The sequence below is a fragment of the Haematobia irritans genome, chromosome 1 (assembly GCF_050003625.1).
Source record: "Haematobia irritans isolate KBUSLIRL chromosome 1, ASM5000362v1, whole genome shotgun sequence".
Classification (NCBI taxonomy): domain Eukaryota; kingdom Metazoa; phylum Arthropoda; class Insecta; order Diptera; family Muscidae; genus Haematobia; species Haematobia irritans.
The window spans coordinates 206,407,714-206,422,257 of NC_134397.1; the positions used below are offsets into that span (position 1 = coordinate 206,407,714).

At 36.7% G+C, this 14,544-nt stretch overlaps 3 protein-coding genes across 4 annotated transcripts; 2 read left to right on the top strand and 1 right to left on the bottom strand.

Moving 5' to 3' along the window:
- Window positions 1–1,773: 1,773 nt before the first annotated feature.
- On the top strand, window positions 1,774–3,528 carry Rpt2 (26S proteasome regulatory subunit Rpt2). The gene is made up of 3 exons (XM_075292635.1): window positions 1,774–1,929; window positions 1,995–2,966; window positions 3,023–3,528. Exons 1-3 carry the CDS (start codon window positions 1,927–1,929, stop codon window positions 3,365–3,367), a joined length of 1,320 nt encoding a protein of 439 aa, XP_075148750.1. The 5' UTR covers window positions 1,774–1,926; the 3' UTR covers window positions 3,368–3,528.
- LOC142222480 (uncharacterized) lies at window positions 3,321–11,761 on the bottom strand. The gene is made up of 3 exons (XM_075292638.1): window positions 11,673–11,761; window positions 4,414–4,539; window positions 3,321–3,839 (listed from the first exon to the last, which is right to left on the bottom strand). Exons 2-3 carry the CDS (start codon window positions 4,501–4,503, stop codon window positions 3,471–3,473), a joined length of 459 nt encoding a protein of 152 aa, XP_075148753.1. The 5' UTR covers window positions 4,504–4,539; window positions 11,673–11,761; the 3' UTR covers window positions 3,321–3,470.
- Window positions 4,354–14,544, top strand: Polr3F (RNA polymerase III subunit F). Of its 2 annotated transcripts, none has more exons than XM_075292636.1 (4): window positions 4,354–4,492; window positions 13,410–13,806; window positions 13,871–14,122; window positions 14,243–14,544. In XM_075292636.1, the coding sequence occupies exons 2-4, from the start codon at window positions 13,414–13,416 to the stop codon at window positions 14,477–14,479; spliced, it is 882 nt and encodes a 293-aa protein (XP_075148751.1). In that variant the 5' UTR covers window positions 4,354–4,492; window positions 13,410–13,413; the 3' UTR covers window positions 14,480–14,544. The 2 variants fall into 2 exon arrangements, with proteins under 2 accessions (XP_075148751.1, XP_075148752.1); XM_075292637.1 differs by lacking the exon at window positions 4,354–4,492 and adding an exon at window positions 12,739–13,305.

Sequence of the window (14,544 nt, forward strand, 5' to 3'; positions counted from 1 at the left end):
TTCCAAAACTTCATCCCGATTTGAGATATTCTGAATTGACATTTACCTCAGAAACAAAAAATCCTACAATGAACTATGGAAACTTTTACAAGAATATAATAAATTGCCAAATTATTTCGCTATGGCGCTACCCTGCCAACATTTTTTGAATTTGACGGCGCTTCTGAGAATCCCCACCACGTCGAAAACAGTAGTATACGATATCCAAAATAGGTCGGAAAAGCGCCTTCACTATTGAGAAGTTGTACTACGCCAAGTTACTACAAAAAAGTATCGCATCAGTGCAATTATTAGGTGCTTTTTTAGATAAATTTAGAACGACGCCAATAAGAGCCCCTTCAAAGTATCAGAAAAAGTACATTTGAAGATAGTTTAAAAGAATCATTGTGGTCAAGTAAAACACGACGGTTTAGATGTTTATTAGTTTGATTAAACCTTATGAATTCTTATAAATATAAAATTTTTCCGATTATCACATCACATTTAACATAATTTTTTCATTAATAAAATGTTGTTGTGAATGATGTTGTTGTAGAAGTAGCAAGTTACATGTTGCAGAGTCTATCACCCAGTTTGTTTATTCTCGATGGAGGCAGCGTGTTTGGAAAAATATCTGAAAAAACGATCACTTTATTCCATTTGGAAAGGCGAAAATGTTTCACCAATAAACCTTTCAAAATTTTAAGCGAATTTTAAGTCATATACGAGTCTGTAGTAGCGATGAGGATGAAATGGAACTTTGAAATGCTGGCAGGGTATAGTCATAGGCCTGGCCAAGCCAGTTTTCGTCCGTATCGCTCGTTTGTCTACTTCCGAAGCACCAACTTTAAACATTGCCATATTATTTATTTATTTTTTTTTTTGGTTTTCAATGGCGATGCTATTCACCATGGCTGAATAAGGAGGTTGAATCACGATAACAAAAACAACAAATTTCAGTATGTTGTTTACAATTTTAAGAAGTCAAAATCAGCTGATAAAAGAATCGTATGGCATTGGTAAAAGTGGCATTTATTTATTCTTTCAATTGTCCTGAAAAAATAATTAAAATCCAGAGAGAAATAAAGGTTCAAATTTAATTGCGTCACCTATGAGTAATTGTGAAGTGGATAATTCATCCGAGGAACGCCGATATGAGACAAATAAGACTATACCACCAAAGTTAAGAATGGAAGTCAGTCAAATGGATCTTCGCCATCTATTAACAAAAACAGTTTATGATGCAGTTTAAAAACTGATGTGCGTGGTATTTTGGGTCTGGAATATGTTACCAAGATCCTCAAGTCATCTTTGAACAATTCTCCAGCTATGAATGCGCGAGTTTGTTTGAGATGCATTTGCTATGCAGTGTCATTTGGAGAGCTGCAATCACCATAAACATATGATTTTGACATTTTAAAATTTTGTCGAAATAAAAAAATTGTAATCATATGGGCCCATGATTTGACCATCTTGTTCAGCCACGCTATTCACACTAAAAGCCACAAGGTAAGAACGAGCGATGTCAAATGCGATGCCCAATGTCAAAAGAAACTCGGTAAGATGTGTGTATAAATTTATAACGACTCGTTTTGTGTTGCACTTAAGTTGTTCTGCAATTTTTAGGGTTCCATTTCAAACTCTAATATTTAAAAAATCTAATTCCAATGCAATGGAGAAGTTTTACTTTGCGGCGATATGCACCATATTGAATATATTGTTTAGGGTTGCCTTTTAGTCATTAGGCAAAAAGTGTGTACACACTATAATCTTTTAATTAAAAACAATCGACGCCGTATATAAAATTTAACTGACGCAGGCAGATAACCATTGCTACTTTGGTATCTGTACATGACTTGCAAGCCGAACAATTTTGCAAGTTAAACATCAAGTAAACGATAAAAAGATAGTAATAAATTACGAATTGTTAAATATCTACCACTCACTATGGTAAATAACTATATTAACAAATAATTCTAAAAAAAATATACTGAATGTTTTACATATATTTTTAGGGTCAAAACCAATCAGCGCAAGGCGGGTCAGGAGACAAAAAAGATGACAAAGACAAAAAGAAGAAGTATGAGCCTCCAATTCCAACACGCGTAGGAAAGAAGAAGAAGCGTTCCAAGGGTCCAGATGCGGCCATGAAATTGCCGCAAGTAACTCCACATACAAGATGTCGCTTGAAGTTACTGAAATTGGAAAGAATAAAGGATTATCTTATGATGGAGGAAGAATTCATACGCAATCAGGAAAGACTTAAACCCCAAGACGAGAAAAATGAGGAAGAACGTTCCAAGGTCGATGACTTGAGAGGAACCCCGATGTCAGTGGGCAACTTAGAAGAGATTATCGATGATAACCATGCCATTGTGTCTACAAGTGTTGGTTCTGAGCATTATGTTAGTATACTGTCCTTTGTTGATAAAGATCAATTGGAGCCTGGTTGCTCTGTTCTCTTAAATCACAAAGTTCATGCTGTTGTGGGTGTTCTTAGTGATGACACAGACCCTATGGTTACGGTTATGAAGTTAGAGAAGGCACCACAAGAAACATATGCTGATATTGGTGGATTAGATACGCAGATTCAGGAAATAAAAGAATCTGTGGAATTACCTCTAACACATCCTGAGTACTATGAAGAAATGGGTATTAAACCGCCAAAAGGTGTAATTTTGTACGGTCCTCCTGGTACTGGTAAGACTTTGCTAGCCAAGGCCGTAGCAAATCAAACGTCGGCTACTTTCCTGCGTGTCGTCGGTTCTGAATTAATTCAGAAATACTTGGGCGATGGCCCTAAATTAGTTCGAGAACTTTTCCGAGTTGCAGAAGAACATGCTCCCTCCATTGTGTTCATTGATGAAATCGATGCAGTAGGCACAAAGCGTTACGACTCAAATTCCGGTGGTGAACGAGAAATTCAGAGAACTATGTTAGAACTGCTGAATCAACTGGATGGTTTCGATTCCAGAGGTGATGTTAAGGTATGTAGAAAATTAAGAATATCCAACATATACTAACATTTTTGATATTTTGCAAGGTTATCATGGCTACGAATAGGATTGAAACCTTGGATCCAGCTCTTATTCGTCCTGGACGTATCGATCGTAAAATTGAATTTCCCCTGCCTGATGAAAAAACCAAACGCCGTATATTCAATATTCACACATCTCGTATGACACTTGCCGAGGATGTCAATCTAAGCGAATTGATTATGGCTAAGGATGATTTATCAGGAGCCGATATCAAGGCCATATGTACGGAGGCTGGTTTGATGGCTTTGCGTGAGCGACGTATGAAAGTCACCAACGAAGATTTTAAGAAATCAAAAGAAAGTGTTCTCTATCGCAAAAAGGAGGGAACACCAGAAGGACTTTATTTGTAAATGTCTGTCATTCTTACATGCAAATATATTTACATACATACTAATTTACATTGTAATTTAAATTAAAGTTAAAAAAACTAAAAATCCATTCAAAACTTTTATGTTAATTTGTACTGCAGTGCGCTCTTAATAAAGCCGAAGCATTTGGCATTTTTAGCTCATATCGCTCCATTAGATCATTGACATATTCATGTTGGATTTGTGACACTTTAGTAAGCGGCTCGTCTTTATGATTTAAATATTGGAAATGATGCGAATATTTGACACGATTTTCTGGAAGTTCTTCATATGTTTCTTTCTCAGACATTATATCAGAACATACATCATTCAATTTTTCTGTATTTATATTTCCAAAAAAGTGGCGATATTTTTCAATTTCAAAACTAGTCCGTAAGCCGTCTTTATATCCCAAGTCAAAACCTGTTTGAAATACACTATCACGCCCGTCAGTAACACCATCAGCATAACCGATCTAGAAATAAAAAGACAAAGAATAATGTGAAAGATGTATTCTCGGACAGATTCAGATACCCTACTAATAGATGTTGATATACTTTGCACCAACTATTGAATTTTTACGCATGGAAAGTGTTCTATGTAACTTTGCGTATTATAAAAATGGTAATTATGAGAGTGTGAGACGAATTTGTTAAGGTTATGGGCAGTTTTGCACCCCCAACTATCTACCAAGTTTTTGCTAGGTCGGTGTTAAATATGCGTTTTACAGGTGATTGTTATTGTATAGTATTTTATGTAAGTTAAAAAAACGTAAAGTTATTGAATTGATGCCTCCATGCCATGTTTTGCAAAGAAATGTCAGATATTTGCTTTTTTGCACTTTTAATTTTAGTTTCGGCTTGTGAAACTTTAATTTTTTACCGGCATTTAGCATATAATTGGGGTATTATGCCTATTTCCCCGGTGAGAAAAGATGCCGGTAAATATAAATAATAAAAAAACTTTGGCAACTCGTGTCACAATTCATTTGTTGGAAACCTTTATTCGCATGTGAATTGTTATAAGTGAGAATCCTTTTTGAGTTTTACCTTTGATGCTTTGTTTTGAATTCGTTCGAAATTATTTTCACTGATATTGAACGTCTCATCGGCATCCAATTCATTATCGGTAAGTGGCATTGTAAATATTTCGAAGGGAAAATATGATTATTCTGTACCTGCGTGAAGATAGCGACGTCGCTAACTTTCGATAACAGGGTTATCGAAAAAATAACAGGGTGACACAGAGACGACAAAAACTGAATTAATATGAGACGGACAGACAGAATATTTAATGAAATTTATGTATTTCCGTGCTGAAAAACAACGATTTTTACACAGAATATGGTAGAGAACATCTTTACCTACAATTTAATGTGCCACATGTGCCTGTTCAATGTTATTTAGCTTGGTTATTACTGGGTACTGGTGGTCAGGACACTATTTCCCATGTGGAGTCCAGGAATGGACTTCGTACACAAAAGTGACAACGGATATTGATAGAGGACATCAATACCTACAATTTGGTATACCACATGTATCTGGGAAACGCCGAGTGTAGAACAAAATTTTCCAGAAACTGTTGGACGCACTGGTGGTCAGGACAGTATTTCCAGCGCTGAGGCCAGGAATGAACTTCGTACACAAAAGTGACAACGGATATTGATAGAGGGTATCAATACCTACAATTTGGTATACCACATGTATCTGGGAAACGCCGAGTGTAGAACAAAATTTTCCAGAAACTGTTGGACGCACTGGTGGTCAGGACACTATTTCCAGCGCTGAGGCCAGGAAAGGACTTCGTACACAAAAGTGACAACGGATATTGATAGAGGGCATTAATACCTACAATTTGGTATACCACATGTATCTGGGAAACGCCGAGTGTAGAACAAAATTTTCCAGAAACTGTTGGACGCACTGGTGGTCAGGACACTATTTCCCACGTGGAGTCCAGGAATGGACTTCGTACACAAAAGTGACAACGGATATTGATAGAGGGCATCAATACCTACAATTTGGTATACCACATGTGTCTGGGAAACGCCGAGTGTAGAACAAAATTTTCCAGAAACTGTTGGACGCACTGGTGGTCAGGACACTATTTCCCACGTGGAGTCCAGGAATGGACTTCGTACACAAAAGTGACAACGGATATTGATAGAGGGCATCAATACCTACAATTTGGTATACCACATGTGTCTGGGAAACGCCGAGTGTAGAACAAAAATTTCCAGAAACTGTTGGACGCACTGGTGGTCAGGACAGTATTTCCAGCGCTGAGGCCAGGATTGGACTTCGTACACAAAACTGACAACGGAACTTGGTAGAGGACATCGATACCTACAATTTGGTATACCACATGTATCTGGGAAACGCCGAGTGTAGAACAAAATTTTCCAGAAACTGTTGGACGCACTGGTGGTCAGGACAGTAATTCCAGCGCTGAGGCCAGGAATGGACTTCGTACACAAAAGTGACAACGGATATTGATAGAGGGCATCAATACCTACAATTTGGTATACCACATGTGTCTGGGAAACGCCGAGTGTAGAACAAAATTTTCCAGAAACTGTTGGACGCACTGGTGGTCAGGACACTATTTCCCACGTGGAGTCCAGGAATGGACTTCGTACACAAAAGTGACAACGGATATTGATAGAGGACATCAATACCTACAATTTGGTATACCACATGTATCTGGGAAACGCCGAGTGTAGAACAAAATTTTCCAGAAACTGTTGGACGCACTGGTGGTCAGGACAGTATTTCCAGCGCTGAGGCCAGGATTGGACTTCGTACACAAAACTGACAACGGAACTTGGTAGAGGACATCGATACCTACAATTTGGTATACCACATGTATCTGGGAAACGCCGAGTGTAGAACAAAATTTTCCAGAAACTGTTGGACGCACTGGTGGTCAGGACAGTATTTCCAGCGCTGAGGCCAGGAACGGACTTCGTACACAAAAATGACAACGGAACTTGGTAGAGGGCATCAATACCTACAATTTGGTATACCACATGTATCTGGGAAACGCCGAGTGTAGAACAAAAATTTCCAGAAACTGTTGGACGCACTGGTGGTCAGGACAGTATTTCCAGCGCTGAGGCCAGGAATGGACTTCGTACACAAAAGTGACAACGGATATTGATAGAGGGCATCAATACCTACAATTTGGTATACAACATGTATCTGGGAAACGCCGAGTGTAGAACAAAACTTTCTAGAAACTGTTGGACGCACTGGTGGTCAGGACAGTATTTCAAACGTTGAAGCCAAAAATAAACATTAAACACGAAAAGGAAAACATAACTTAAAATGGGATTTAATAACTTAAATTCTTTCATATGTACAAAGATCATTTATTACATATTTACAATTAATATCATGTTTTTTCTTTTCAATAATTATTGTTATGACATGTCGATCGTGCAAAGGGTGCATATTTAAAGCACGTGTTTCGTAAGTTATCTTGGTAACTCTGCTAAAAGTGTTATAACACATAACAAAATGGCGGACTGGTGTATAACAGATTCCATGGCATATGTGTGTAAGGTAGTTGCACTTAAAGAGCTCATTACACATATTTTTGTTTTCATTAAAAATGTAGATTATTAATTGCACATAAAATAATAAATTCATTAAAAATGTAGATTATTAATCAAACATAAAATAAATAAATTGATTTATAGGAAGAATAAAATACTTCCTGTGAAAATTGAACAAAATTGTACTTCACATTTTGAGATTTGGACAAAGCGTTGTTAAAACTAGGAAAATTTATTGCCTTGGTGTACTTTATAACTACAACTCAAGAAATTGTACTCTCTCATAGAAGAAAAACTGAACCAAATGTAAAGGAAAAACTATTAGCGCCAAATCATTACCATTTTTACCATACAGTAGTTCTTTTTGACAACTTTTGGGAACCGTACTAAAAAATTCTTTTGCTTTAGTTCATATTGAACTTATATGTACGGTCATTGAACTTTATATCCACGTTTGGTTCATAAAATGTTTGATACATACTTAAAACAAGTAAAAAATCATTGGGCTGTTTAAAATTTCCAAAACATTATAAAATTTAACTACAAACAAATAATTTCTTTGCACTACAAATAAGTTAAAAATAAGTTGTTTTGCTAAGACAGCTTAAATTTACAAATAAAAAAATTATTAACAATGTGAACGTAGTATGATTCTACGTTCACATTGTGATTGAAATCTTTCGTTTTCGAGAATTTTGCCTTTCAATACAAAAGTGAGATATCAAATTATATAAACATTCATATCTAGTGTGAACATAGTACAGTAGTACGTCCTCATTGCAATTTTACTTTTTCGAGATTTGCAAATAGCATTTTCATATTAATACTATGTTCACATTATATGTCTATAGACATATAATGTGAACATAGTATTAATATGAAAATGCTATTTGCAAATCTCGAAAAAGTAAAATTGCAATGAGGACGTACTACTGTACTATGTTCACACTAGATATGAATGTTTATATAATTTGATATCTCACTTTTGTATTGAAAGGCAAAATTCTCGAAAACGAAAGATTTCAATCACAATGTGAACGTAGAATCATACTACGTTCACATTGTTAATAATTTTTTTATTTGTAAATTTAAGCTGTCTTAGCAAAACAACTTATTTTTAACTTATTTGTAGTGCAAAGAAATTATTTGTTTGTAGTTAAATTTTATAATGTTTTGGAAATTTTAAACAGCCCAATGATTTTTTACTTGTTTTAAGTATGTATCAAACATTTTATGAACCAAACGTGGATATAAAGTTCAATGACCGTACATATAAGTTCAATATGAACTAAAGCAAAAGAATTTTTTAGTACGGTTCCCAAAAGTTGTCAAAAAGAACTACTGTATGGTAAAAATGGTAATGATTTGGCGCTAATAGTTTTTCCTTTACATTTGGTTCAGTTTTTCTTCTATGAGAGAGTACAATTTCTTGAGTTGTAGTTATAAAGTACACCAAGGCAATAAATTTTCCTAGTTTTAACAACGCTTTGTCCAAATCTCAAAATGTGAAGTACAATTTTGTTCAATTTTCACAGGAAGTATTTTATTCTTCCTATAAATCAATTTATTTATTTTATGTTTGATTAATAATCTACATTTTTAATGAATTTATTATTTTATGTGCAATTAATAATCTACATTTTTAATGAAAACAAAAATATGTGTAATGAGCTCTTTAAGTGCAACTACCTTACACACATATGCCATGGAATCTGTTATACACCAGTCCGCCATTTTGTTATGTGTTATAACACTTTTAGCAGAGTTACCAAGATAACTTACGAAACACGTGCTTTAAATATGCACCCTTTGCACGATCGACATGTCATAACAATAATTATTGAAAAGAAAAAACATGATATTAATTGTAAATATGTAATAAATGATCTTTGTACATATGAAAGAATTTAAGTTATTAAATCCCATTTTAAGTTATGTTTTCCTTTTCGTGTTTAATGTTTATTTTTGGCTTCAACGTTTGAAATACTGTCCTGACCACCAGTGCGTCCAACAGTTTCTAGAAAGTTTTGTTCTACACTCGGCGTTTCCCAGATACATGTTGTATACCAAATTGTAGGTATTGATGCCCTCTATCAATATCCGTTGTCACTTTTGTGTACGAAGTCCATTCCTGGCCTCAGCGCTGGAAATACTGTCCTGACCACCAGTGCGTCCAACAGTTTCTGGAAATTTTTGTTCTACACTCGGCGTTTCCCAGATACATGTGGTATACCAAATTGTAGGTATTGATGTCCTCTATCAATATCCGTTGTCACTTTTGTGTACGAAGTCCATTCCTGGACTCCACGTGGGAAATAGTGTCCTGACCACCAGTGCGTCCAACAGTTTCTGGAAAATTTTGTTCTACACTCGGCGTTTCCCAGACACATGTGGTATACCAAATTGTAGGTATTGATGCCCTCTATCAATATCCGTTGTCACTTTTGTGTACGAAGTCCATTCCTGGCCTCAGCGCTGGAATTACTGTCCTGACCACCAGTGCGTCCAACAGTTTCTGGAAAATTTTGTTCTACACTCGGCGTTTCCCAGATACATGTGGTATACCAAATTGTAGGTATCGATGTCCTCTACCAAGTTCCGTTGTCAGTTTTGTGTACGAAGTCCAATCCTGGCCTCAGCGCTGGAAATACTGTCCTGACCACCAGTGCGTCCAACAGTTTCTGGAAATTTTTGTTCTACACTCGGCGTTTCCCAGACACATGTGGTATACCAAATTGTAGGTATTGATGCCCTCTATCAATATCCGTTGTCACTTTTGTGTACGAAGTCCATTCCTGGACTCCACGTGGGAAATAGTGTCCTGACCACCAGTGCGTCCAACAGTTTCTGGAAAATTTTGTTCTACACTCGGCGTTTCCCAGACACATGTGGTATACCAAATTGTAGGTATTAATGCCCTCTATCAATATCCGTTGTCAGTTTTGTGTACAAAGTCCAATCCTGGCCTCAGCGCTGGAAATACTGTCCTGACCACCAGTGCGTCCAACAGTTTCTGGAAAATTTTGTTCTACACTCGGCGTTTCCCAGATACATGTGGTATACCAAATTGTAGGTATTGATACCCTCTATCAATATCCGTTGTCACTTTTGTGTACGAAGTCCATTCCTGGCCTCAGCGCTGGAATTACTGTCCTGACCACCAGTGCGTCCAACAGTTTCTGGAAAATTTTGTTCTACACTCGGCGTTTCCCAGATACATGTGGTATACCAAATTGTAGGTATCGATGTCCTCTACCAAGTTCCGTTGTCAGTTTTGTGTACGAAGTCCAATCCTGGCCTCAGCGCTGGAAATACTGTCCTGACCACCAGTGCGTCCAACAGTTTCTGGAAATTTTTGTTCTACACTCGGCGTTTCCCAGACACATGTGGTATACCAAATTGTAGGTATTGATGCCCTCTATCAATATCCGTTGTCACTTTTGTGTACGAAGTCCATTCCTGGACTCCACGTGGGAAATAGTGTCCTGACCACCAGTGCGTCCAACAGTTTCTGGAAAATTTTGTTCTACACTCGGCGTTTCCCAGACACATGTGGTATACCAAATTGTAGGTATTAATGCCCTCTATCAATATCCGTTGTCATTTTTGTGTACGAAGTCCATTCCTGGCCTCAGCGCTGGAAATAGTGTCCTGACCACCAGTGCGTCCAACATTTTCTGGAAAATTTTGTTCTACACTCGGCGTTTCCCAGATACATGTGGTATACCAAATTGTAGGTATCGATGTCCTCTACCAAGTTCCGTTGTCAGTTTTGTGTACGAAGTCCAATCCTGGCCTCAGCGCTGGAAATACTGTCCTGACCACCAGTGCGTCCAACAGTTTCTGGAAAATTTTGTTCTACACTCGGCGTTTCCCAGATACATGTGGTATACCAAATTGTAGGTATTGATACCCTCTATCAATATCCGTTGTCACTTTTGTGTACGAAGTCCATTCCTGGCCTCAGCGCTGGAATTACTGTCCTGACCACCAGTGCGTCCAACAGTTTCTGGAAAATTTTGTTCTACACTCGGCGTTTCCCAGATACATGTGGTATACCAAATTGTAGGTATTAATGCCCTCTATCAATATCCGTTGTCACTTTTGTGTACGAAGTCCATTCCTGGCCTCAGCGCTGGAAATACTGTCCTGACCACCAGTGCGTCCAACAGTTTCTGGAAAATTTTGTTCTACACTCGGCGTTTCCCAGATACATGTGGTATACCAAATTGTAGGTATTGATGCCCTCTATCAATATCCGTTGTCACTTTTGTGTACGAAGTCCATTCCTGGCCTCAGCGCTGGAAATACTGTCCTGACCACCAGTGCGTCCAACAGTTTCTGGAAAATGTTGTTCTACACTCGGCGTTTCCCAGATACATGTGGTATACCAAATTGTAGGTATTGATGTCCTCTATCAATATCCGTTGTCACTTTTGTGTACGAAGTCCATTCCTGGACTCCACATGGGAAATAGTGTCCTGACCACCAGTACCCAGTAATAACCAAGCTAAATAACATTGAACAGGCACATGTGGCACATTAAATTGTAGGTAAAGATGTTCTCTACCATATTCTGTGTAAAAATCGTTGTTTTTAAGCACGGATATACATAAATTTCATTAAATATTCTGTCTGTCCGTCTCATATTAATTCAGTTTTTGTCGTCTCTGTGTCACCCTGTTATTTTTTCGATAACCCTGTTATCGAAAGTTAGCGACGTCGCTAACTTCACGCAGGTTTATTCTGTACTGTACTGTTTACGGAGTCTTGGTTGTTATTTTTGTTGTTGACGGTATGATTATGACATGTGAGTGGTTATGGAAGTAGTCTTGCCAACTATCTAAATTCAAAGTTTTCGTTGCTCTATCATTTTGACAGTGTGTAACGTCGCGAGAAGAATTTTAGGTACCAGCTCATAACTATTTGTTGGAGAACTGTATACAAAAAATAACTTTGGCCTAATACCTTGATGGCCAAATAATACTCTAGGGTCTAGAATAACTGGAAAAAGACAAACAATTTACCATTACTTGCTGTTTTTTTTGTACTGGTGTAACGCAATATGAGCGAAAATGAATACGATGATAGCCTTCGTCCCAGGAAGCGCAGTTTAGTATGGCATTTCTTTGAGAAGTTAAGCCGTGATCGCGTTCGATGCCGTATGTGTGGACATGAACAAAACTATCAAGGCACTACAGGAAATATTCTAAGCCATTTGAAGTCAAAACATGAGCTAGATGCGACCATTAAAGGACTTCAGTTACCACGAAACCAGGAACGTATGAAGTTATTGCTAAGAAATCTTTCAACGTACTCCCCAATGCCAGTAGCGAAAATAAAAATAGAACGTAATTACCAAACTAAGACCAGAGAAGAAAAACACCCGGAGGATAATATTGATAACTATGATGGTGATGGCGTAGATGAGGAATATTTAAATACAGATGACATGTTTGAAGCCGAAGATGAGGTATAATTGGATTTTGGATAGTTGGTTGCTTGCAATAACATTTGTTGTTTTGTAGTGTATGGTAGATTATGTGGGTTTTGAACAACCTGTCTGCGATGATAACAGCAATGATTCGTGGGCTCCACCTAAAATATCGAATTCTCCCAAATCGAAAAGAAGAATTCAATTAGATAAGGAACTTGTGGCAGCAGAGACTGAGTATTACCGGCAAAGAGCAGAATATTTTAAGCTACAAAAGTTTTTGACAGCTTTACAAGCAAAAAAGCTACAAATTGAAATGGAGCAATTAAATAACATCAATAATGATGTGATTTGAACAAACTAAAAATGCCACAAAATAATAAAATTAGTATTAGTATTAAAATATCTCTATGAGCAAGACATAACTGAAAAAACTATTATTAAAATTCTTAGAGAAAGAGACTTCTTGTATCAGTCCCGGTATATGGGACCGAGGTCTATAGCTAATACCTCACAATGGAGAGCTCTTGTATTCGGATATTTTAAAAATAGGACTTTTTATTGAAGAGACATTGTAAATATCTCTCTCTAGTTTTAAAATGAGAGACAAGTTTTCTTTGGATGTTTTCATTTAAATTATAAGTGGGAAATTGGATTATTTTGTTACCATCCGATATAGCTTCTTATGCCCGAATGACGCCTTTTTCGGCATAGGAATATTTATCGTAATTAGGAATTTTTTTAGCTATTTCAAAGGAGAATTCTTGTGTCGGCCATGGTATATGGATCCGACTAGAGTAGATGTCTATATCTACTACCTCACAATGAAGAGGCTTTGGAATTTCCTGTGGAATTTATATAATTATTTCAATGAAATGATTCGTATTCTATAATATCTCCATCCCTAAAAATAGACCTCCAGATTGGAAATCGTCTATAAATTCGAAAAAGGTATTATTGGTCTATATGAGCGTTATGTTAAAACAAAACTTGATTTCTTTTTATTCTAATATGGTGAATCTAAGGTTCCTAACATATTGCGTTTTTCGTTTCAGCATAATGTCAGGCGATGATATATCCCATCAGATTTTGGCTATTATTCAGGGAATACCAGCCGGGGCCAATAATGAGGATTTAGAGAAAAATTTGCCAGATATAACAGCTGCTGTACGTGTGGAAGGACTAAATAAGCTATTAAAACAAGGATCCATTGAAGTGCTAAAAAAGGGTGATAAACTTGTCTACAGATCAAAGGATCCGAAAAAGAGTGCTCTACCAAAAGATGCTGACAATGAAGAAAAAATTGTATATGGTATTATTGAGGAAGGCGGTAGTAAAGGCATATGGATAAGAGATATTCGTATACAGTCGAATTTAAATATGACCCAACTAAATAAAATCCTCAAAAATTTGGAAACAAAGAAATTGATAAAAGCCGTGAAATCCGTAAATGTGAGTATACTTAATTTTGCAAAAATGAAAATAGCATTATTCCACATTTTTGTTCAATTCATAGGCCAGCAAAAAGAAAGTATATATGCTTTACAATCTTGAACCGGATCGTTCAGTTACCGGAGGTGCCTGGTACCAAGACCAAGATTTTGAAGCTGAATTTGTTGATGTTTTAAATCAACAATGTTTACGATTTTTACAAATGAAACGTGAAAATGCTGAAAAGAAGCGTGAGGGTCCATTAGCATTTAAACAAATGTCATGTTGTACCGTCAAAGAAGTTCATAAATTCATATCAGATTTGGGTATTAGTAAAGTAAGTAGTTATATATTTTCATGGATAAATTTATGCGTAGGATAATATTTACAGAGCGAAAGAGATTTTTCACTTGAAATTGTTATTCATATTTTATGGCGTTTTAATTTTCATTTGTAGGTAAATTTGGATGAAGATGATTTAGAAACTATTCTCAAAACCGTTGTATATGATGGGAATGCTGAAAAAATCTTGATGTCAGATGGAAGTAGAGTATATCGAGCTATAAATTCCCCCTTGGCCCCACCCGGTTTAGTGCAAATGCCTTGTGGTATATGTCCAGTTATTAAAAACTGCTCATCGTTTGGTGACGTAACACCAACGAAATGCCAATATATGAAGGATTGGTTGGATTGAAATTTCGAAATAATATTTTTTAAAATAAATGAGTTACATACTATATAAAAAATATATAAAAGGAA

What these genes read in the sequence shown, in the direction of transcription:
- Rpt2 (XM_075292635.1), top strand. An exon ending in ATTCCAGAGGTGATGTTAAG is followed by an intron (nt 2,967 to 3,022) that starts GTATGTAGAAAA and finishes ATATTTTGCAAG; the next exon opens with GTTATCATGGCTACGAATAG.
- LOC142222480 (XM_075292638.1), bottom strand. Translation starts at nt 4,503, where the DNA reads ATGCCACTTACCGATAATGAATTGGATGCCGATGAGACGTTCAATATC. An exon ending in TTCAAAACAAAGCATCAAAG is followed by an intron (nt 3,840 to 4,413) that starts GTAAAACTCAAA and finishes TTTTATTTCTAG; the next exon opens with ATCGGTTATGCTGATGGTGT.
- Polr3F (XM_075292636.1), top strand. Translation starts at nt 13,414, where the DNA reads ATGTCAGGCGATGATATATCCCATCAGATTTTGGCTATTATTCAGGGA. An exon ending in AAGCCGTGAAATCCGTAAAT is followed by an intron (nt 13,807 to 13,870) that starts GTGAGTATACTT and finishes TTCAATTCATAG; the next exon opens with GCCAGCAAAAAGAAAGTATA. An exon ending in CAGATTTGGGTATTAGTAAA is followed by an intron (nt 14,123 to 14,242) that starts GTAAGTAGTTAT and finishes TTTCATTTGTAG; the next exon opens with GTAAATTTGGATGAAGATGA.